Source organism: Dendronephthya gigantea, unplaced genomic scaffold, assembly GCF_004324835.1.
Source record: "Dendronephthya gigantea isolate DGI-Jeju-01 unplaced genomic scaffold, DenGig_1.0 000088F, whole genome shotgun sequence".
Classification (NCBI taxonomy): Eukaryota; Metazoa; Cnidaria; class Anthozoa; order Malacalcyonacea; family Nephtheidae; genus Dendronephthya; species Dendronephthya gigantea.
In genome coordinates this window covers 362208-388265 of record NW_021163098.1, presented here as the reverse complement: position 1 = coordinate 388265, position 26058 = coordinate 362208, and the positions used below count along the sequence as shown (strand labels likewise).

The window sequence follows — 26058 nt, the reverse complement described above, 5'->3', positions numbered from 1 at the left end:
TAGAGGCTGAGTGGTGAGATATAATTATAAATTTCACAATTCAGTTAGTACTTTTGAATATTTTCCTTTCTATCAGTAAATCGAGGCAGATGCGTTTGAGCGATTTTGCCTTTGTCAACTGAAGTGTTAAAGAGCGTAGCCAGAAAACAACAAAAGCTGTTTCGCAGCTAGTGTTTCACACTGAACGCTTTTTAGCAGGCATGCATAAAGCAAAAAAAAGCGGAATAGACTCAAGGCAACAAAAAATTGCGTTGACATATTATGCATGCATTTTGACGAGTCACTTAATACATTCAAATTTTCATAATTTATTTATAACGACTTCCTTTGCCTATGCCGCTCTATGGAGTCAATTTAATGTTGCTTCGTAAGAGATCGTTAAATAAAATTGCAGGTTTGGTCTTACAGTTATAAACAACAACCACCGAATTTATGTCCTGCCAGGACATAAATTACACACTTAAAGATGGTGGCTTTTGGCGCTGAATAAATGCCGAACTGAGTTGCTTTCCTAAACTTTCAACATGCATGAACACGTTATGTGCACTGCCATCGGAACAGGTCCGAAAGGTATTACCCTACATCGGCAATAAGCCCGGTTTTAATATCTGAGACCTGAATAAATACACCAACATTTTCGATTATCTCTATAACGGCAAACGAAAAAGTCGTTACAATGCCTATACGTATAAACGTTTTCATGCTTGAATATGTTCGGTGACGTATGACGTTATCACGCACGCATGAATACACTGGTGATGCCTTTGCTGTGACCGCACAATTGAGAAACTTGTTATAACGTCAACAGTCGGGTGAGTGAATATACCGACAGCTGCGTGTGTGCATGTGCCGCAAAACGTCGCAAACACGACAAACACAAGCACGCAACTGATATTTTTTGCTTGGAGCGAGAGAGAAGAAGCATCGTAGATGAGTCATTGCGAAGCTGTATTACCGTATTACCCAGAAACCCAGTAGCACAGATGCTGTCAAATAATGAGGGTAATTAATTTTGTGGTAGTTTTAAATCATGTATCATGACAGTTTGTACAGACTTCGGGCAAATGAACAACCTAAATAAAGAAATTTCCACGCTTCGATCGAACAGAACGCTTGGAAGGGTCGGGTCATCCAATATCAAAAAAATCATCGAAGTTTTCTTTGTTTTTTTAAAAGACGCTTATATGATTATGTAGTTTTCTTCAAGCTATCTTAAAAATCTATACACTTGCAACTCTGTTGTAAATTAATAGTGCAATGTGTGCTGGATGTATCCAAGTCGAAAGTGCCTATAGATGATCAATGCGAGTCTAGCAAATGATGCATTTAATTAAAATAACTTTTTTAACTTTCAGACGGCAAAGTTGGACTGGAGATCTCAAGGCCGCAACTGGGGGTGGCAAAGAAGTGAGTCGTTATTTGTACTGTGTATTATTTCACCAGACTCAGAGATTGTATTTGTTGACATATCAATTAATATAATTATGCATGCCACCATGAATTCGCCTGGTAGGACAAGTATGTGGTTATGAAGGGTGTATGTGCGGTGGAACATTCTTGGTCATAATCTGGAGGTGTTTATATACAGGCAATCCAGCAAATTAAGGCCCTATCTTGTAATTTAGTAATACCTACACCTTTTTCATGCGAATTTGGCCGGCTAACGCTGCAAGCTGAGACCATGCTTCGAAACACTGTTTTAATAATGTTCTCCGCATATCGAGAGCTAAAAATGTACAATCATCCGTTTAAGCGAATTTAGGCGTCCTTTAGACGTCGAACCACTGAGCTATATAATAATTCCTGGAGGACCGGCTCCTGTCAAAAAAGTGAAGCCACTAAGATGGCGGATTTTGAGCTTTGCTGACGCCACATGGTTCCTTTTGCTCATGGTAGTTACCACTGACATACCGCGATACAAGGTGAAAAACTGTGTGCATCACCCTCCCGATTTTTATGAAAATATTTTCAGCTTTCCGTATATATTCTTTTGTTTTTCATATAAAAAGGATAAAAGTGTTTCTCTTTTTCCCTGTTCAACAAATGGAAAGGACACGTAGCTTCGTGCTCTGCGTCTGACGTTGTGAATTCACCTATCGGTAGAGTGAATTTTCTCATTTTGCTCTTATTTTATCTTTTTTAACATCCAGGTAAGCCGTTTTTCAACTTTTTTTACTATAAATTTTTTGGCCTTTCGAGTTTGGACTATAGTATAAACTGATTACCAAAGCCTCTGAGACAATAAATCCATCAAAACGTGTGGTACAAGCAGCAAAGATACTACACTGTTAATTTGAAGGTGTTAAATTAGCACCAAAAAAGGTGTTGAATGAATATGGCAAAAATAACACCTGTAGAGGTGCTATTTTAACACCATGACCTGGGTGCTAAATTAACTCCAATCCCTGGTGCTAAATCAACGCCCATTCTGGTGTCAGAATAACACCTTTGGGTGTTTAAATAGCACTACATTTGGTGTTAAAGCAGCACCTTTTTACCTACTGCAATTTAATGTGCAGTTCTTACATCAGTAATCATATCTAAATCAAAATTAATGACACTTATACAAGGAAACAAAAAATCAATATATTTGGTCACAGTTGCATATTTACAATTGCTCCTGCAGGACTATTTACAAAAAACAACCAGACTAATATTTACAATTTTCGACAATCAATGTCAAGTTCTTATAATGCAACATTACAATTTTCGACAAGCAATGTCAAGTTCGTATAAATTTATCCACAAAAACTCACTTCCCAGCATGTTCTTCCATGGCCATTTTTTATTATTTGTATGTCCTCATCTGTATATGGAGTCATCAACCCTAAGATAAATTTATCAATAATCATTAGTATTATTAGCAAGTCAAATCAGCCCACAAGGTTTCTTAACATAAAGAGGAGAGATTCTCCTTCAGTTAGACCTAAAGCAACCACAAGCTATCCTCAGAATGTCTGTTTTGAAAAACAAATTGTTTATCAAATATCAATAGCAGAAAATCTAGTTAGGTTACCAAAACTATAATAGGCACACTAAGCATTGGATAAAGACAGTCTAAATTGCAGATTGTGGGGCAATAAACTACAGGTGACATTGTAATTTTGTCTTTGGGAAAATTATGGTATATTAATTGCATGATTTACCTGATTCTCTGTGCAGCTAATCTTGTTTCTTGTTTCTATCCTGTTCGAAAGAACCAATACATAATTCTTGGCCCAATTTTTGGCATTCCTGATTGAAATTTGCCAGCCATACCATGGACCAATTTGTTCTTGCACATTTCACTTCCAAATTCTGCCTTTACCTGCAACAAAATAATGGAATGTGTTCAGTTGCAAACCTTACTTGCAAAAGAAAATGATTTTACTAAATTATGGAAACATACTTTGTTATTTGACTAAAATATAAATGTGAATTTGAAAAATGACAGGCTAAATGGGACTCTCAGGTAACCTGTAGGAGATTATATTTCTTACAGTAATAATTTTATCAAAAGACATACACAGGCATTGATTTTAAACAAATAACTTGCCCTCTAACATCAAATTTATCAAAATAGAGTAAGGATTATCGTTAATATATGAAAATAGAGCGCGGACAATCGTTGATATAGGATAAAATATCGCTAAATTATGTCAATAATATAAGAGACAAGCGAAGACGCGTCATAAAATTACGGTAAAGTAAATATGAATAGATACCTATTATTGCAATGATATTTTCTTTGACCACAGCTTGCTGAAGAGATCGCAGTAAAGTAGAATACGTCATTTGGCTTCTCTAGAATAAAAAAATAGCACACATTTGTTTGTTTGGCGATTTGGCCGTTTGACTTGAGCGAACATGGATACTGTATATGTCTGTATTTGATCAAATTCAAACACTTACGAAGATATTTCTGAGATAATACCACAACCAATTGCCTTGAAATTTCCTTATGGGAGTCCGTTGTTGTTCAGGATATTTAGAAGTACAAAAATAGTTGAGTAAATACGCTCATAACGTCTTTAACACAGCAGCATAAACATCTCAATGAATATACGATTCAGAAGAGTTTTCAAACGACGCGCTCAAAAAATTTGCATGCAAGCGCCTACACGTGTCATATTTCGTTCCTTATATGGACATACATAGTATGCCTATACGCGATTGCGAAATATTTACTTTGTAGCAATCACTACATAGCACAAAATAACATAGTTTGATAAAATAAAAAGGACAATGGATCACTATCGATGTATCTCGGGGTTTTTTTTATATAGAAACGTATCTGACGTATTCATAGCAACAAGCCGAATTTCCATGTCGTCTTTTAGATAAATAGTTGTGCGAAAACGCACGGGAATTCTTTGTTCCAAAATCATCTCATTCAAAAATACAAATTTATTTTCCAATAACTTAAAAAAAACAAACATGCTCTTTCCTGGCCTATCCGCCATTTGGTGTTATTTTGACACCCCATATTTAACTCCCTATATGGCGTTATTTTAACACTTTCCGTCGGCAAAAGAGGTGTCATTTTGGCACCTAACAATGGTGCTGGTAATATGGTGTCACATTGACACTTTTAGCGTAATCCCAGATTTGGTGGTGTTAAATTAGCACCGAAGTTGGTGCCAAAATAGCACTTTCTATTTAACACCACCGCATGGTGTTGATTTGGCACCTACGGTGGTGCTATTTTAACACTTCAAAATTAACAGTGTATTTTCGCCTTTTGGTACATTACAGTGCTGTCAGTGCAATGTTATATACCCAAATTTTATCATTTTTTCTTAACTTGTGTGGGGAAAAAATTAAATTCCTGGCACTGTCAATCTTTTGAGTTTGGTCTATGTTGTTTTCATGATAGCAAATATCAATGTTAATAGGTTAACCATTTCCCCAGTGAGTCTACTATAGTCACACTTCTATTGATGCCACCCAACATCAATTAACATGATCTGAGGGTGCTGATACAGAATGATAAGATGCTGTAAACAGTGTAAATTAATTCCACCCTCTGATAGTGAGCCCTATTAAAGCCTAGTTAATATATTATCTTTTTTACCTTGTCAAATCCAAAGTGAAATGATCAATTATCACAGCTTTTAATTTATTTTTTAGCTTCTTGCACCTTGTGAATAAATCTTGATCATATCTCCATTTTTATTTTTCAGGATGAAGTTCATGCATTTTATGACTGTGCATTGTTATTCTTCATTACCATGTTATCTGATTTTGTTGTTTGCTGGTGTTTTTATACCATTTGTCATATTTATTAATGAATGAAATAAAAATAAACATGCATTGACTGAGCAGTGTGTTTTCAATGTGCAGCAACTTTTATAACTTTCTGTTTATGGTATCAACCTCCAAGATGGCTATATTCATTAGGCTAATCAGTGGAGCCTATGGAGGGATAAATGTTATTCTTTACTATGACCAGGGGTCCAGGGATGCAATTAGAGAATGCTGAAAACTTTTATAGCCTATAAAGGTACAAGTTAATGACTTGAATGAAAAGTATATTATGCAAATATGATTCTTGGTTGAAGCTATATTCCTGCACTTAGTATTAGTCAGCTGCCCAGCATTTTGCCTGAACTTTGGATTTTGTATTGTGCATAGATATAAAGTCTTGAAGACAACATCAGATACTAAATACTGATTACATACTTCCTACAATTCATCAGTTAAGTTTAGGGTTTAGAAAGTCAAATTTGTTGCCCATAAATTCCTAGTTGTCTTCAAAATATGCGAGGATAGTGCCAAAACATTCAAACATTTGTAAACTTTCATGTTGGAAAGTATAAATAACAAAATTATTATTACGAAAATAAAATAATAAACCTGTCAGTTCGTGTCAGTATTTAAAATCTTTAGTTTGTCCACATTTTTCCATATTTTAATATATATTTGTTCCCGCACTGGCAAAAACAGCGTGTATGACTTGTATTCATCTTAAAATAAAACTTTATTGTATGTCAGGGCGAAAAATATCAAAAAAACAACCTAAAAACATTTCAAAAACAAAAATATTTCATGATCACGGCAAAAAAATATAAAAACCAGGGGGGAGAATTGTTATTTACAAAATCCAGGGGGGAGAATGCTGCTGTAGCGGGCTCAGAATTGAGCCTGGTCAGTGGTAAATACCATGGTCAAAAGGAACCATGTGGCGTCAGCAGAGCTTCTGCGGTTGCGCAGAAGGGTGAAATCCGCCATGTTGGTGGCTTCAAAAAGATGGCGGCGAAGTTACCGAAAAATGACGAGCCGGTCCTCCAGGAATTATTATATAGCTCAGTGCGTCGAACTTTTACATACATGAGCATTGTGTCATTGGTCGCGTAGCGACAGCGACCTATAGTTTCGGCTTGGTTATTTTTATTTTTATTATTATTATTTTCCTCTCGGGTCGACCCCCAGCGGCTAGCTGCAGCCATATCACCCTAATCGGGGACCTGCGCACAGGTAAGTTGCTATAGGCTACGGTTAACCAATGCTCCTATCATTAGCTCTATTATAATATCACGTGGTGTATTCACTTTGGGCATATTTCGTTTCACCTTCGAAGCAATATAGAAGAATCAAGAAATCGGTCAAAATGCTAGCAAGTGCTATCCTCATCTTTACGCTCATTACAATTTACAAATACCTGCACACTCCGAGCACACAAAGTCTACACTAAAAGATGTCGAGCGCTTTCGAGATGGGCTGTTCTGCATTGTCTCTCCTGGTTTCAACATTTATGTTCAACCAAAGTTGATTATCTTGAATTCGCTGAATACTCTGATCAAACTGAATAAAATCACATACAATCTCACGAGATCTCACTAGTATCACCCCGAAGGTCGTGGGTTCAATTCCCAGCCGGGTCAAGTCAAGTAGAGTTTTTTCTTAGACTCTTTATTGCCCGGTATGCTTTGGACGTCACTATGAGTAGCATTTACCACCAATCTCGTATTGTGTTCCTCTATTTATCAATAAAGACCATGATTCATGCGATGTGTTCATGTAAAAGTAAAACTTAATTCATAAGTTCGAAAACGCCAACACTTCTATATAAGTCAGTCAACAAGACCTCGTGCAGACCAGGTCATACTTAATTTCTGTATGACGCGACCTTAACGTCTAGCAGGGTCTTGTTAACTGTGTTAACATTAAGTTCGGCACATGAAAAGTTCGACGTCAAACCAAGCCTTACAAGCTTATTACGTTTCCTGTGCGGTTTTTAAAAAAAGACAGTTTGACGTCACCACCGCTATATATTTAGTAACTCTTCAAAAAGTGTCAATCAGAGTCTAAAGACTAAAATAATCTCAGACAGGAGATTATGTCATTGCACAGCGCACTCTTAGCTGAGAAAACGACATCGTCGCACTGTTGCTTCATTTTAAGGGATTTTTTATCCGTACTCTCTTTGTCTTCCAAATCGCATGATTCTGAATGATATAATTATTATGCATATAGATTAATTACCTACTCTGTGATTAGCGCAGCGCCACGTCAATTGCGCTCGAATTGCGTTATGGCCTTGCCGCAACGTACAGGGGCTTGGGGCCAGTTGTATAAAAGACTAGTTAACTTTTAACCGTAGCTAAGGACAGAAAGTGTGTATAATTCCACTCGAAATTAAGACCCTGTATGTATGTATATGTATAGTTAAAGAGTTTTATACAACAAGGACATTATTATACTGACTAAACGTATTAATATCAGTAATTACAAATCGTCGTCCCTATTCTGTGCTCTAAAAATGAAAATCTTGCACTGTGGTTGTTAAATTCGAAATCATTTTTCATCACCGGTTTCAAAGTGCCTTGCAAAGTTACTTGTGGGAAAATTTTAAATGGACCGACAAAGCTGAAGTTGATTCCACTAATGGTCGTCCTTACAGTAATCATTTTAGCACTGCCAAGTGTAATTACAATGTCTTAATGAAAATGGCCTTACGATATTCACCCTCATTGACTTCTTATTTGTTTGTGGCTGTCCTTCGGCGCCAAATCTCTCCGCGAGGAGTTAAGTTCGTTAAAATGATATGTTGAGTTCTAAGAATATGTTCTTTGACCGTAATCATACATAACCGCAAAGATGCATTATTTTAGCCATCGATACGGTATTTCCTCCGCATGATTTAAAGGATAATGTAAAGTGAAACTTGAAAAAAAAACTAAAACACTTCAGTGGGGTAATGAGCCTAGGAGGCTTAGTCAATTAGAATTAAAGATGAAAATTAGGTTGAGCAGACATGCATGCAATATTTGCATGGGTCGATTATCAATTGTATGCGTGAATAATTATGGTCCGTTAAATAATAGAAAAATAAAGTTGACGAGTTATTTTACAACAGATATGAAAATAATTTTTCACTATAATGAACTTCTACATGGGAGCCTAATTCTGCCTCAAACGTCAAACGACGAGCAACAAAAAGTGCATCAAAGCCTCAAAGAAAAAACTGATAACAAAAGAAATCAATGAAGAACCATGCAATGTATCCACTGATGAAAAATTTTCAATATTGAATGTCCTCACATGCATGTGATGTTTACCATCCGTCGCCAGAATTTTCGGATCTAGAGGCAGAGCGTTCAAGTAAACTAATCCATGAGTCATTGAACAGACACATGGTTATTGATATTATTATTGTAATTTCGATATGTGAAAATGTAACATAAGATATATGTGTCTTTATCTTGTGACTGAATGAAGGTTTATAAATTGAATAATAATTACCACAATTAAGCATGTTTTGTTATATAAAACACTTGATAAAACTTTCCCATCTTTTAACATATAAAAATGTCAAATATCAGTCATATTTGTCAGATATACAATATCAAAAACCTTAAAACTAATAACAGCGAATTTAAAAATCTTTTTTGCCAAATCACTGAACAGCCAAGCAAGTACTTTTCGATATTTCTAACGGTAATCATGCACCGACCTTGATGTTTTCATCGCCTTCTGAAACAAAAAGCGCAGTGGACGTCAACAATCTCAACAGTTAAGAAACAGTGATGAGTTATGCAAATGATGAAAAGAAACAGCGTGACCAAAAGTAACACTTGGGGCCAGTTGTTCAAAGCTGGGTTAGCGCTAACCCTGAAATAAATTTTGATCCACTGTTTTGGTTTAAGTGCTTCTGAACCGCTGTTCATTTTAAAACTGACATTTATAAAACATGGCTTTTGTTGGTCCAGAAAATAGTTATGGAAAAGATATTCAACTTTTTAAGCAAGCGATTAAAAATATTGTTGTAAACGTTTAATTGTTAAGACGGAGTTAAGCTAACCGGCATTTGCATGAACAACCGGACCCAGATTTCTAGGGCATTATTATTCATCCAGCAATCTTTCTCTTGCAAAGGACATTATTTTGTTTACAAAATTAATTACACAAGTGCGGTTGACTAATTTTCAGTGGCCAAGCCTGACAATTCTTTAGAAGTTTATTGTTTCCAGGCAATTCTTTAGAAATTCATTGTTTTCACAGCCAATGAACACCAAAATATTTGCATAGCATGACTATAGATGCTACACTGAGTCACCAACCGGGTAAGCTAAAAAATTAGCTTGAATTTCCCGCTGTGGTAATTGGTAAAGCTAATTTTTCAGCTTACAAGGTTGGTGACTCATTGTAACATTTTCACAATTTCGTCTTTGTGCCGGTTACCAAACTGGCAGTACATTGGAATTTAGCGCTTGAAAAGCGAGTGTAAAGCGAAGAGAATTGTTAAAAGAATAGATAAACAAAGGCGTTGCGAAGCAAAGGGTGTTGATTTCCGTCACTCGTCAGGTGTTAAATTAGCTCCAGGGAAAGAACAGCGTAGTTGAGCGTTGTCATGCTGCTCAAGTTGTGCACTTCAAGAACGAATTACCATAACAACGTAAAAAACTTATAGGGTGCCCCTTTACCAGATTAAACACAAGCATTCGGCATATATCTTTTGTCTTCCCTATAACAGATATATCGAATGATCTGACGTCTTCATGACCATTTCAAAACCGTTTCCGCGTATTTCCGCTTAAAACAAGAAGGGGTATTAATTTATAACAAACGAATTGATTATGCCCCGAAGGGTTATGCAACGAAACATTTATAAAACGATAATAATATATGGCAGGTAAACTCTTAGAAAAGATTTTGGTCGATCATTTCCTTCCCTCTTCAACTTTCCTAATAATATTGCAAATAACACATTTATGACACCACTCTGCATAATAAACAAATCTCCCCAATCCTGGGGTGAGAAAGAGAATGCAGACTAGTCTTCATATAATTTATTATGATTAGGGACCTAATCAAACATAGACTTAATCTTAACCCTAATCAAACATAGACCAAATTCTAACCCTAATCAAACATAGACCTAAATCACCTAATCCTAACCCTAATCAAACATAGACTTAATCTTAACCCTAATCAAACATAGACCAAATTCTAACCCTAATCAAACATAGACCTAAATCACCTAATCCTAACCCTAATCAAACATAGACCTAATCCTAAACGTAATCCCAAACGAATCCCAAGGAGTAAATTCGTGAATTAAAAATTTATTGAACATGGAATTATTTGTGTTTCGCCATCCAAATCTATTTTCTACAACGATGGTTAGTCCAATTCCATTTGGGTTCAAAGAGCTTCGATATCTATTTTAAACTATATGGTACTTCTTCAGTTCTAGAAATTCCCATAATGATATTATGAAAAGACTTCGGAATAAAATGAACCAGTCCATCAATGACTTATCAACAATGATCCCCTTACCACCCTCAGCTGGGAGTAGAAGACCTGACCAAATAACGGTGCTGAGCTCTGCAGTCCAGCATATGAAATTTTTGCAAGGTAAGCAAAACGCAATACTCGACGCTGCAAGCCTGTTGTTGTGTTGAATATCCAAACACATATGATTAATACCTTTACAATGTCTAATTTATTGCCATGATACTCTCCTCAGGCTCCACAGAACTTTCAAAAGAAACAAACCATAAACCAAGTTTTATGTCGGATGATGATTTAAGGAACCTGATTACGGAGGCCTCAGGTGGATTTATAATCGTTGTTGAGTGTGAACGTGGACAGGTCTTGTATGTCACAGATTCAGTTGAGAAGATTTTGAATATTTCTCAGGTATATTGTTTTATAATGCAACATGCATTATCCCACGAATGATTCAAAATGGTGGCTCTAAAGAGCAACGTATAGGATAAGTGATGATAACTTATACATTTGACTGTAATCGCTGGTGTGTGGTTCGCACAAATGCGACGTAACAACTTCTTAAAATAGACAACCGAAAACACCTTTCGATTTCACTTAACTTCTTCGCCAGAAGCGTTGTATGAAGTGCAATTACTTACTGAAAGCATTCAGGTCGACACGTCAAGACGACTGCTACCTATTTCAAGCAGTTGTTATATCCACTGACCTATACTAGATGGACTGAGCGCGCGACCTATTTAATCAGGAGCTAGATGGGACCACTGTTGCCACGTCGAATAGGTCCTTATTTTGCTCTCTTGTGTTAATTTGCTGATCGGAAATAGCTGGCTCGTAATTCGGATTCGGAGTGAGTGATATTAAAAGTTAATTAAATATATGATATAAACTTTAAGTTCGTTTTCTTAAATGTTATATTATTCTTACTTAGAGTATTTTCTTTTTCTGGTCTAAACTTGTTTAACCTGACAAGCGATTTCGGTCGAAACATTTGTGCTGTTGATAAATATAAATTCGAGACGAAAATGATGAAACAAAAAAAAAAGAAAATGAAAATTTACTTAATTTTTAAAAAGGAATATATACAATGACAATAACTGCAGAGGGCCTAGCTTTATGCTTTTTAAATATCCAGGAGATGCTCATGTCAACAACGTATTGAAAGTATAAATGTAACAACAGTCCAAGTTTTAATGCTCTCTCATGGAAAACTCTGCCAATTGACAAACTAGAATACTTCACAAAAATTAAATAATTATAATGTACAATAGAAATATGTAAGCATTTTAAAAGTCAATATTGGGTACAATAATTTGTTAATTTACGTACGTGTACTGTACTTGTTCACATTTTTTCACATTTTTTATGTAATAAAACTTGTTAAAACATTGTATTTCCATATCTGAGGTAATATCGTTCTTTCTTACGAATTCAAATCGTCAAAAACACCACAAATTTGCACAAGATACTCACTAAAAACGTTTTTCAAAAATATATAAGCCTGCCCACAAACATAAACAAATATCAGGTAATTTTCATCGACTCGAGGACCTATAGATATCACGTGAGCAACGGTGGGGACACATGCATTTAGGCCTCGATCGAGCGCTCAGTCCATTTAATATAGGTCAGTAGTCATATCACGTTCGCATTGTCGCTGTGGATTCATAATACAACTGTTTATTATAATTGATACTTCTAGGCTGATATGGTTGGTCTCGACTTTTATGAACTAGTTCACGATGAAGACGTTGCTATGGTGAGGACTCACATATCTACAGCGGTGTCAGAGAGCAAAGATAGAGAGACTGAAGTGAAGAAATCAGACGTATTTGAAGAAAGCATTAGGAATGCTGCAAATTTATGCCCAGGAGCTAAACGATCATTCCTCTGCCGTATGAAAAAAGTGGCTAACGCTGAAGATATAAAAAATATGGGGACAAAAACAACCATTTGGAGGACAAAGAAATATGTATTCGTAGATGACAATGATCCTATTTTAAGTAAGATTCATAGCCTTTCCTACAATAGATCGATTACAATGATAGTTCTGGAAATGGTTGCATGAGGTCTTGTTTCCTATTTTTCTCATTTGCATGTTATGAAAATGCAATGACTCTGACAATAACGTCACGGAAAGTCTAATGTTACATGAAGTTTCAGTGGCTCTTTTGTTTGCAGAACCAATCAAACTTCGTGTAACATCAGATGTTCCGCATTTGACGTCATTATGAGAAAGGTCAATACTACCTTCTGCACGCACCATTCATTGCAGATCGGGAGAAAAACTCAGGATACTACTATTCTCGAGACTATTACCTGTGTGACAATATTTGCAAAAAGGTTTGAACCACAGCACTGTAAACATTGCACGCACTTCCGACTTTTTGTTTAGAAAAATCATGAAAAATTAGCTGATCATTTCCGATGTTCTTTCTAGTTTCATATGAAGGCTTTTTAAAATCATGGCCACCAAATGAGGTGAAATCAAGCAATTATCCCAACTCTCGCAGTTGTCTTGTCGCTGTCGGTCGTATTCTTGAGATAGATACCGAGGAAACAGACTACAGCAAGCTTGGACAGATTCGCGAGTTTGAAACAAGACAGCGAGCCGACGCCACATTTGTTCGTGTCGATCAAAAGTAAGTAGCAGTCTTGCATTTCTGGATCACATTGGCCCGATTTACACTAGCGACGGATTATCCCTCTGGACGAATGATCCAACTGACAGTTTATTCGTCTGAGTATGAACACAAGACAAACTATCTATTGACGAATTATGTAGACGAATATGTCAGAATCGCACGCTTATAGAAAGTGCACGGAAATATTGACAAGAGCCGTTTTATGATGAATTTTCCACAGTTCGTCCCAACCACGTATTTATACTAACAGATGGTTGATGCGTCAAGACGTTACTACCCATGGCATCTACCCATTCATATTCGTCTAAATAGACGAAATAATATTATATGGGGATAATCCGTGTTTACCCAAAGAAGAACTAGAAGACGAGCTATATTTTGCTTGCACAAGTTCGTCTAGACGGACGATCCGTCTCTAGTATAAATCAAGCCGTTATTTTCAATACCATTTCTAATTAAAGTACTGGTTGGTCAGCTATTGCCTTTTTTAATTTAGCTTCACGAAGATATTTGGTTATTGTTCAGACGAAGTGATAGGAAAGTCAGCTTACAGTTTCCTTCATAAAGATGACCTTAGAATTGTTGCTGAAGCTCATCACAAGGCTTTTACCGACAAGGGTACGACGCGGCTGAAGATAATAAATAGATTCCGCGCGAAGGCTGGGCACTATGTCCCAGTGAAAACCACTTCAGTTGTGTTTCGCAATCCTTATTCGAAAGAAGTTGACTTTGTCGCCACACGGAATGTCATTATGAGGTTGGTGGAAAGCCCGTGGAATATGCTTTGTTATTAGCAGTACTAAACTTGGAAGAGAAATACACTGAACTATCCAACATGCACTCCTATTTTTCCCACAAAGACGCAATTTCAAGTAGCGAATTATGCCACCGTTCAAATCTTACAAGGAGTAGCACTCAATGTCAATTTCAAAAGATCACGGAAAGTTTTATCCGATAATTATTTATATATAGGAGAGTGGGTCATTGAGATGCGTCGGATAAAAATTCACGCCAACATTCTATTTGTTGCCGTTGCACGCACCTGTTTATTTGCTTTGTTGGCAATTTCTATGTAAACTATTACTTAATGCGTAGACACTGACCCTGTATGACTGTATCAGACGCACAATTGCATTTCGACAAGAGCCAATTCGAATCGCTCATAATTATAGGTGTTTTATTTATTTTGATATAGTTCAGTTCCACCAAATTTGGGAACTAGTGGTAAGCAAAGCGGAACAAACACCCTGGTAAGAAATAACAGCAAGTTATTATGTCAATCAATTGCACACGATATAGTGAACAACGGTTGCAGTCAATTGTTCGAACTTATTTCTTTTCTGTTATAATTCTTGTTCTTGTTCGTTATAATGATTGTTTTTCAGACAACGCCTGTCGTGACAAAATTTTCAGACAAGCCACGAAGGAAACGTGACCTAGAAAGAGATTCACAGATGTTTGACAATCCTGGTGATGATAGTGATATTGGTTTTATAGTACAAACGAAACAAGCTAAGAAAGTGGGACAACCACTGAGAATGTAAGTGTGGGTTACGATTGTTTGGTAATATAATCATTAAAAGTATTTGCTGGTTCTGTTATGACTTCAAAAGAAATGTTAACTGATGATCTTCGGCTCTTCTTGATGCTTATTAGCGAATTAACGATTTTCGGCTTACCTTAAGGCTTCAAATTGTTGATCCTTGACTCTTCACGAGACTTTAAACTGACGACTTTCAGATCTTTAAGAAGACTGAGGGAAAATCTAGGCTTTTTTCGGAGCTTTAAATAGGTTGATGATTTGCGCCTCTTTTCGAGGCTTACAGTTGTTAATTTCGAGTGGTTTCATAAGCATATGATCTTTTACTTCTTTCGGACACCTCTAACCTGATGATCTTCGACTCTCCACAAGGCATAGCATGAAAAGCTACATGAGGACCTTGGACGTTTCTCGAGCCTTCGAAAGGTAATGGTATGCGGTTTTCAAGAGGCTTTAAAAAACAAATGATGTTAAGCGCGTTTTGAAAATCTTATTAAATTTCTAGAGTGCATGGCTTTAAGATAAATTTCCCTCTTCTCCCTTTGATAAATTTCCTTTATCAACTAATTAGTCCTGGTCAATAATTCTGTTTTGAGATTTTGCAGTGTTTATTTTCAGTGTTCTGGGAATAAAACCCAGAGGCCAGTGAATTTCGTAAGTATTTGCACGAAGTTTGCAGTGACCTACAGATTAAAATCCCTTGAGAGTGATAGCTACTACAGCCGCTCTTTTACTATATTTTGCCTGATTAATCTGTGTATGTTGCATGTCCTACCATGCAATACCTGAAAGTCCAATTTACGAAAGCACGTCTAAAATCTGACCATGAGCACCATATCGTTTGTATGGCTCGGTCTTACAGCGAGTGTAAAACGTGACCGCAAGCATATAGCAAGAGTCTGGGAACGAGTACAAATGCAAATCAAAAGGATATCTCTCCAGAGACTTTAATCTAGGAAGTTTTTGCAAATCATTCCATCGGTGTACACTATGTCCCCGAAAGCCAATCGGGTCCGCCGGCCTCCCGAAAGATGTACACATGCAAAAAAGCCGGCATCTGCCCCCCCCCCCCACGCGCACGACTGACACCCGGGGAAAATCAACATCACAGTCGAACGTTCAAAACATGCTCCGGTGCAGGCGACTGAAATGTGAAATCACTCTTACAAGACACGCTTGTGAACTATTGGCAGAATTCTTGCGCCGGTTAAAAAGAAGTGAAATATCCCATATTTTGCTTTGATTTTAAGATATAAGATTCCATTCTCAAAATTATCAAGCGAAATGGACGAAGAACGCACAATAATTATGTTGTTGATTAAGACTACCATGCATGTCACGGTTTACAAAGTCAACTCATTTCACTGCACAAATGTCATGAATGAATGCCCAAAGAGACTACTACAGGGTGTCTCAAAAAAACGAAAACTATTGAAATCACTTATTGTTAAAATTTGAATGCCGTGTTCACGAATTTTAGCCCGTGGGGACTTAATGCAACTTATTAATGATTAAATTTAAGTTAGCCTTGTTATTTCTTCGAAAGAAAATGTTTATTCACAAGTGTGTAAATAATATACACTTGTGATGGGTCCCAACAGAGTGCCTAGTCATTCAAACTCTAACAATTACATTGTTATTAGTGATTTCGATGGCTTTCGTATTTTTTTTGAGACACCCTGTATATCTGAATTGTAATTTAGCATGAACTAAACTATAGCTCTAAAATATTGCGCCTTTTCCCAAATAAAATCGTTCAGTTCTAAATCACCGATAAGGAAGCAAGTATGGGTTACAAAAAACTTAAGATAGGGAAATAAGTCCAATATTCAGAAGATTCAGTCTGAAAAGGCCAACAAAATCGGCCCATATAGCAGCAATCGACATTGCTAATGCCGTTCAAAAGCAACAAAACGTCTTGACCCGTAGCGGGTACGTACATATAAAATCGCTTGCTTTTTAATAAATACCTGTAAAGAATTTACATCAACAGCGCTAACGGTAGACGTCTTGTTAGTTGCACGTTCGCTTCTTGTAAACTCTTGTAGACTTTTTTACAGCTTGGATCTGAGGGCAAAAGATCTTGCCCCGACAAGGAAATGTTAAAATACGGTTTTCCACAATCTGCATGCAACCAACCACGCCTCCCTTACAGTTTCATGTCATTCAATTCTCCGACTCTGATTGGTCACTGTGGGAAGGAGTGCATGCATGCCATTGAGTAATTTGCATTCTTTACAAAAATTCCAAAAGAATGAATTCGAGACTCGTTTCTGTATGTTAAGCAATAAACAAGATTATGCATAATTATGAGCACGCTATATTTCACATGCGCCAGAAAGTCGTAATTCATAAGTCGTTATTTATCATCGGACGAAGTCACTGTATAGCACTTTATATTCAAATCATTGACTCGATTTTAGATACGGAGAGAGTGAAATAAGATAAGATTACCAAAGTGTCAAATTTAAGACTTGACAAACCGTTGTTTTAATTAAATATAGGCAGCGTCGCATAAAAACAATCTCTGCATAAAAACATAACTCTCTCAAGCTCGAGTGTTCGACCTAAATCATCGCATCCGGCGTACCAGTTTTTAAACCGAGTCCTTCACACCAAAAATCATAGCTTACCACCAATAGCCAGTGACCCTCGTATGTAATATTTCCATTGTAAGAAATATTTGTCTAATTTTGGAAAAATAAGGGTGTCACCCCCAATGCGTACAGTAAAATTAAAATATGACTTGGCAATGATGTTAAAAACTCAGATTAAAACCAGGACAAATTTAAATACAGATTTGCCATATTAATGGACTCACGGGCATTGACTTTAGAGTGATCGAGGATCTGAGATATTGTGTAAAATATTTGTAGCCTACCAACTCATCTCGCTTTTTTACGTATAGAAATAACTTGAAGTTTTCAAATGTTGATGCACAGAAAGAAAACCAGCAAGTTGTTTCTAAGAATTTTGCTAGATCTCCAAGCCCTGCACTTAACATGCAGCACGCACAACACTATTTCGATGTTGCTATACACAGTGCCAGCAGGGAACAGAACACTCTGGCGAATGGGATGTTACTGGATCAATTAACGGGAATCAAGGTTGCTATTAGTGCGATGGAAAACATTGCAATCAAAGAGGAAAGTTTGTTGTTGCTGATGAATGTTATAGAAAGTAAGAAATTACGAAGTGTTTAAATAATATAAGGCGGTCATTTTATAGGCCACTTGTGCATCACAGCCAAGATTAATGTTCAAATGAATCTAATGAGTTATGAGTTATCACTGCATTTTTACTAGTGCATGTATGCAATGGCTTAAAATAATTCAACCCTAACCCTAGATCACGACTCATAGAATTTTGACTCAAAAAACAGCCGGGCAACCTCATCACAGTAAGCCACGTTTTGGCAGTGAGACTTGGTTTATTTGTATCTATCAAAAACTCTAATTATTTTCTAACCGGAACTTGCCAACGACCAATCCAATGCAACGGTAACCGATTCAAAACAGTCAACAAACAGCATCACTCAAAGACAATTTCTAGTTGCTGACCGCAAACTATGCAAATTAGTAAGAGGGTAGAACTGCCATATTTACCTTGTCTGAGATTTCTGAGCAAGTACCCTCTGATATATTTTCAGACAAGTTAAAAAGAAAACGTGGATTAGATAAAAATAGAGCATCACAGAAGCTTAACAGCCCTAATGATGTTGGTGTAATGACACAAGCAAAACAGACTAAAAAAAAGGAAGAGCGACTGAAATTGTAAGTTTGCAGATATTTCAGCCCAAGTTGTTGCTTAATTTTGATAATAAATTATATAATATATAGGTGGAAAAGTTTATTCCTCTCAGTCTATTCCACTTTTCGAAGATTTAATTTAAAAAAAAATCATGAATTTGTATAGTATTTAATTCAATTATTATATGGAGCTTTAACAACAATAATTGTTCAAAATATCTTTAAATTTTTATTCGTTTCTCACATGCAGTGATTCCTGGTCAAAAATGTATTCCAATGTTTTTTCACCAAACGATAATCAGCAAACAGTCTTGAATGACTTGGCGAGAATTCCACATCCAGCACTGGATGTAGACAACATACAACGAGGTCAGCCTGATATCACTCATACTATTGACAGTGCCACTGAAGAATACAACACCCTGGGTGATGAGATGTTGTTTGGGAAATTAGGAGGTTTTGATGGAGCTTTTGATGCGATAGAAAATGCTACAGGTGGAGTTGAAGTAGAAGACAGTTTTTCATTTTTAATGCGTAATGGGAGGGCGGGGAGTAAGGATATAGGAAATTTTCTTAACGATTTGCCGTGGGATTTAATATAATTGGGTAGGCTTTGGTAACTATTCAACTAAGGATCATTTTAATGTAAATCCGAGTGTTTAGGGCGTTTTTATGACAGTAATGTGGAAATTCGCAGACGACACTGCGGTATCTTAAGTAATTAAAAAGTCCGACTATAGCTTTCTTCAATCGGACATTGATCATATTTCTACTTGGTCAAGAAATAATCTCTTCCAACTTAACCCAATTAAATGCAAAGAAATGATGATATCCTTTGCACAACCACCACCTGTTTATGAACCAATTCGTATAAACGATCAAAATGTGGAAAGGGTAACGACTGTTAAATCGCTTGGAGTTCTTTTAAGAAATGATCTTAAGTGGAAGGATCATGTTAATTCAATAACTTCGAAAGCTGCTAAGCGTTTATATTTATTGAGGCAACTCAAACGTGCTGATGTGGCTTCGGGTGACTTAGTCAAATTTTATTGTAGCTGCATTAGGTCTGTTCTTGAATATGCATGCCAATTATTTAATAGTTCCTTGCCACAATATCTTGTAAAAGACATTGAACGTATACAAAAGAGAGCATTAAGGACAATATATCCTGACTTGTCTTATAATGATGCTCTTTTCAAAGCTGGTATCTCCACCCTGGAAAAAAGACGTGAATATTTGTCCGAAAAACTCTTCAATGATATTGTATCAAATGCTGACCACAAGCTTGCAAAACGTCTACCATCGAAAGCAGGCAATAGAAAATTACGGAAAGAAAGAACTTTCCAAGTCCCACCTGCAAGTACGAACCGCTTTGGGAACTCTTTTATAAATTATTATGCCAAAAAACACTATAAGGAAACTTAAACATTTTATCTTTTTAAATAGTTTAAATAGTATACAGTAGTCCCCCGCTAACTCGAACTCGCTTAACTCGAACTCCTCACTAACTCGAACTAAATCCAATTCCCCTTGGATTTGGTAATATTCTTTATAGTAATTTACTCCGCTTAACTCGAACTCGCTTAACTCGAACTCCTCGCTAATTCGAACAAATTTTGTTTTCCCTTGGTCAAATATATCCGGTTAACTCGAACTTTGTTTTGGTTTCGCAGATCGTCAAACCTGAAAATGTGAGAACATAGCATTTCTGTCGAAACAACAACAAACTTGCATTTCTATCGAAACAACAACAACGTAATCAGTGTATAATTGTATATAGATGCTTATAAATTTTAAACGTTTTTTGTGTAGTGCCACGGTGGTTATTGATCTAGCCTTTTTCGTTCCTTTTGTATTTTTTCGATTTTTTTAATTTTAAAACGTCGTCCACTCTCGGTGACAATTCATATTGGTAGGCATGATATCCCTTGATGATTCGATTGATTTTTATACCTTACTTTTATAATAAACGTAATCTGACACCAACTCCGGCTAACTCGAACCCTCGCTAACTCGAACAATTTTTCTTTCCCCTTGGGAGTTCGAGTTAGCGAGGGTCTACTGTACTACTACTACTACCACTACTACCACTACTACCACTACTACCACTACTACTACACCACTACTACCACTACTACTACACTACTACTACTACTACTACTACTACTACTACTACTACTACTACTACTACTACTACTACTACTACTACTACTACTACTACTACTACTACTACTACTACTACTACTACTACTACTACTACTACTACTACTACTACTACTACTACTACTACTACTACTACTACTACTACTACTACTACTACTACTACTACTACTACTAGAGTACTACTACAAGTTGCAAAAAAGCTGCGGATAGATGAGTACCACCTGTGAGGAAGTTTTACTTTGAACGCATGAGGTTTGCGAGGAAGGTTCAAAGTTGAAATTCATCACATGCTTTTGCCAAAAAAACAATATTGCATACATTATGCTGGTTGCATGATTCATGTGTGACGCAACGTCACTCATTTTGAGGAAATTCCCAATATATAAATATCAGAATCAAAATAGTTACGCACACTCTTACTTATTGATTGTGATTTCGAAATTCTGTTGTTATTGATCTACGGGAAGTGTTCATGTAAAGCACTGGAAATCAAGCTCTTATTCGAGTTGAAATACCGTCATGGAATTGTTACGGCGTGATTATGTTTAAGACGGGATATTTTCGCGTAATATATGCTCAAAACCTCAGTTATATCTTCATGCAACAGCACTAAAATTTTCAGCATTAAAAATTATTTGCAAACCTGAAAAGCATCCACAAGGTAGGTTTACTCGGGATGCGCCGAGAAGAAAATAACACTTGAATCGAAGCTATACATTTGTAATCATCTCAGTTATAATGGCGTTAATGACATTTATAACATTGTTGATAGCCGCATTATATTTTGAAATATGTAACTCTTTGTCGTTTTGCAATGATCAAACAAAGTTCAAAATTTAGTTCACAACATAATCTAAAGAATAAAGGTAAAATAAATTAATTTTGAGCGGTACGCCGAAAAGATTTTAGGTTTTGAGCGTTTTCCCGCCAAAATACGTGACATAAAAAAAATCTCCTCTTAATGGGTTTGAGTTTGAATGAAATTTTAGCCCTACAGGTAATAAACAGAATTTAGGTAAACAAAACGTACCATACTGAGACTGGCTTAACTAGTATACAGAAATTATCAAACGGACTGACACGATAAAAATGTAGTGAAGGTATTGTGGAATATACCGGAATGATTATGGTATATAATTGTTTGACTTTGATAAGGTCGAATATACCGGCGTGGAATCACTTTGCTAAGCTCGAATATTGTGAAATATGGTACCTTCGAATGTTAGTAAGATGAAATATACCGAAAAAAGATATATTCGACTTTGGTAAGGTCGAATATTCCAAAACTTGTATGATATGTTCGACTTTGGTTAGCTGAAATATACCGAGATAATATGATATAGCTCGACTTTGTCTTTGGTAAGATCGAATATTCCGGAATATGGCCGATCTTGGTCGAATATACCGTATTATGGCATATTCGATCTCGGTAACGTCGAACATACGGGATTTTTGTAGTCTTTGCATTCTCTGCATGTATTGTCACATAGTTTCATGTTGCTTTATATCATTAACCTTCCAATGCCTTTACACTTTTTTTGCTTTTTAAATTTTACGTAAATGCATATCTTTTATATTTAGTTCACAGTCCATCAGACTCTAAACTAATGAATCATTAGCTATTACATTCCACCTTGGTAAGGTCGAATATACCAGTACGGAAAACGGTATATTCGACTTTGGAATGTACCGGAATATAGTACCCTCGATCTTAACAAGGTCGATTATATCTGAATAATAATATATTCGATCGTGGTAAGTCTGTATATTTTCAAGATGATTCGAGATTAAAAATATAATTTCGAAAAAGTTTTAAAATGCTGTCGTGAATCAAAATTTTAATTTATCCAATCGCCCGTTTGCAATGTTCGCTAGTTACCAGTTTAAACTCCTCTTGAACTCACGCATGCGCATATATAACTTACAAAAACGCCCAACGTCCATGACATAATAATTATGGAGATTTAGCATGAGGACGTGAACGTCAAAGACGACGTGAAAATGGCGAGTAAATGGCGTAGCGTGTCCATATTTAGGCGCATCACGTCATTTACTCGCCATTTTCACATTGTCTTTGACGTTCACGTCCTCAGGCTAAATCTGCCTAATAGCGGACAAATTCAATTTAGCATTTGCATTTCCGGGCGTAATTAAGATCCCATTGTTGACCAGGTGAAAGGAAAATCTTCTCGCAGTCGCATACGTTGTACTTTTCACAGGAGTTTTCGCGCCCAAATAAAATGAACTCAACGGTTGGACACGTATTTGTCGAATCTTGTTACATCCTTGACGTAAAAATGAATGTGGTTATCAAAATTCCTGACAAAAGGAGCGTACTCCTATACGTATTTGTACTTTTGATGAATCTCTGTTTGATATTTACCACCGTATTTCTTAACGGTATCACGGTTGCAACTATTTGGAAGTCTCCTAAATTGAGAGAAATAAAATCCAACTTTCTCATCATGATTCAATCCATGGTGGATCTTGCAAACGGGATTTTCTTTATGACATTGTCCGCTGTTTTTTTAGGGTGTGAACTTTCAGGGAAGACATCTTGTGCGATAGCTTTTCTCACAAAGACAGTCGGGTCTCTCATGTTTTTCTATTCAATGGCGGCGATGGCGATGATGAATTTTGAAAGGTATTTCGGTGTTCTGTATCCCTTTTTCCACGAAGCCAAAGTGACCAAAAGAAGACTTCTAAAATGCTTTCTAGCCATTTCAAGTTTGGAAACTCTTTTATATCTTGGTGGCAATATTCTCTCAGGAGACAAGATGAATAAATTAATTTACTCGGCAAACTTGATTTCTTTTCTTGTGTTGACTGCATTTGTTCATTCAAGAATTTTCTGCGAAGTTATTAAGAAAAAACAATTGCCTGTCCCTAGTTGCGAGACGAAAAACATGGGAAAGAAAGTGCGATTTTTGAAGCAGATCAAGATAACCAAATCATGTTTCCTTGTTGTGTTTACGAGCTACATTTGTTGCCTGCCAGGAATCATATTGTTTGGTGGTATATTAAACACGGAAGTAAATTTTTTTGTAATAACATTTATGAGATTTTCATCGCTTTTACTTATGTTGAACTCAACTTTGAACTCTCTCATATTTTTTTGGTGTCACACAGTTTTACGAAGAGAAGGACTAACGTTGATTAGAAATTTAGTCAAAAGACAATCTTAGATAACATGAGATATATAGCAAGTTTGTGACCAAAAGAGCCAAAAGAGACGGGAGCTACTCATGCATGAGCGCGCGCATTATTGAATGGGCATTTCTGTAGCACGATGATTAATGAGCTAGGATATTCAATAATTAGGATATTGAAAGAAATGGATAGGTTGTAAAAAAGTTTCCTCGATTCATTCAATAAAAATAAAATAAAAATATTCAAAAGTTGATTTTCAAATGGCCTTGTTTATGACTTGAAAAAATACTATAGTTTATTTTTTAAAACAATGAATTTTATACTCCAAAGACCAAACGTCCTTTTAAGTCTCTCTATTGTCTTCTACATTCGACCGAGCTGCAGCGTGAATGCAGCTAACGCTTGCTTTTAAACCCTAGGTTTGGTTTAACAAGTGACCATGGTTGGCAATCGGTAAAAAAATCGAAAAAAAATTTTGTAAGAGCAATTCAAGGGACAAAATCCTCTCATCAATCGCACGTTTTCGCAGGGAAATGATATTGTTGTTGCTTCTCATTTATTTGATTCAAATATTCTGTTTTTGATTGTTTTTGGTGCATGGAAGCTAGCAATTTTTCGACGTTATCATAATTTTACCTGAACATCTTAAAGTTTGGTTTCTACTTATACCTGCCAGCCAGCCATTGCCCATTGTCATGAACGAATACATCAAAGTGCATGGTTGATGTAATGTAGGATATTATTGCTAGGTCTCCGGGCACTAAACAATGTCAATGACGATTTCATTTTAGCCAAAAAGTAAAGATAATTTTGAATTAGAACATTGAACTTAATTGGAGAAAATTATATTTTATAGAAAATTTCGATAAAATTTTGAGTTATAAACATATTAATAAGTACAAAGGTGTTCAGAGACGTCAGAGGTGTCCCAAGGCCACGCTAATTTCAATAGAAGGCACTTCTTTTGGGACACCGGGTGTAAATGTGTCATCCACATTATCGGACTGTCGACCCCACTGAAAAGCTCTAGTTCTCCAAAAAGTACCTAAAATTGAATTTGTAGGAAATAAACCGGCCGAGTAATTTCTGGGGGATCATAATTAATTTTGATCTTTTTCTCCCATGGTAGGTGCAACATGGTTGTATTTGAGATTTGAAAATACAAATTAATTAAAGCATTCTAAACAAGTTTTTTTTTCGGTCCGCTTATTTCTCAATCTTCTTCCTAATTCGCCCCTCTATTAATCTGCATAATGAGCGTCAAACGCTGATTGTTAGTCACGTGAAGAGACGCCTCGCTTATATAGCAATCATACGTTGTACCTTACACAAAGACACAAGGTGCGCGTCGATAAGAAACATCGATTCGCATACAGCAGAAAAAATGAACTCAACGGTTGGACATGTGTTTATCGAAGAATGTCACATCCTTGACTTACAACTTCACACAGTTGTTAACATTCCTGATATTTGGGGCGTAATTCTGTACGTCGTTGTACTTGCAGTCAATGTTTGTCTAATATTTACTACACTACTTTTAAACGGTGTTACGATTGCAACTATTTGGAAGTCTCGTCAATTGAGAGAAATTAAATCCAACTTTCTGATCATGATTCAATCCATTGTTGATCTTACAAACGGAATTTCCTTTATGACATTGTCTGCTGTGGTTTTAATGTGTGACCTTTCCGGGAAGACATATTGTTTCATAATTTTTCTCACAAGGACAGTCGGGTCTCTAATGGTTTTTTATTCAATGGCAGCGATGTCGATGATGAATTTTGAAAGGTATTTTGGTGTTCTGTATCCCTTTTACCATCATACCAAAGTGACTAAAGGAATACTTCTAAAATGCTTTCTGGCCATTTCAAGTTTGGAAACTCTTTTGTATCTTGGTGGCAATATTCTCGCAGGAGACAAGATGAATAAATTAATCTACGCTGTAAACTTGATTTCTTTTCTTATTTTGACTGCATTTGTTCACTCGAGAATTTTCGTGGCAGTTATTAAGAAGAAGCGATTGCCTGGTCCTGACTGCGAGTCTAACAACGCTTCAGAGACGAAAAACATGGGAAAGAAAGCGCGATTTCTGAAGCAG

At 36.3% G+C, this 26058-nt stretch overlaps 1 protein-coding gene and 1 long non-coding RNA gene across 2 annotated transcripts; one reads left to right on the top strand and one right to left on the bottom strand.

Moving 5' to 3' along the window:
* The first annotated feature begins 816 nt into the window (after window positions 1-816).
* Window positions 817-19554, top strand: LOC114533280 (protein cycle-like). Its single transcript, XM_028554784.1, has 12 exons — window positions 817-1002; window positions 1356-1407; window positions 10673-10839; window positions 10952-11124; window positions 12416-12716; window positions 13154-13355; window positions 13855-14115; window positions 14554-14608; window positions 14744-14898; window positions 17807-18078; window positions 18548-18671; window positions 18898-19554. The coding sequence occupies exons 1-12, from the start codon at window positions 984-986 to the stop codon at window positions 19247-19249; spliced, it is 2133 nt and encodes a 710-aa protein (XP_028410585.1). The 5' UTR covers window positions 817-983; the 3' UTR covers window positions 19250-19554.
* On the bottom strand, window positions 2559-4048 carry LOC114533281. Its single transcript, XR_003688036.1, has 4 exons — window positions 3892-4048; window positions 3705-3783; window positions 3147-3307; window positions 2559-2827 (listed from the first exon to the last, which is right to left on the bottom strand). It is a non-coding gene; the product is annotated as an uncharacterized LOC114533281 (long non-coding RNA).
* Window positions 19555-26058: the final 6504 nt, after the last annotated feature.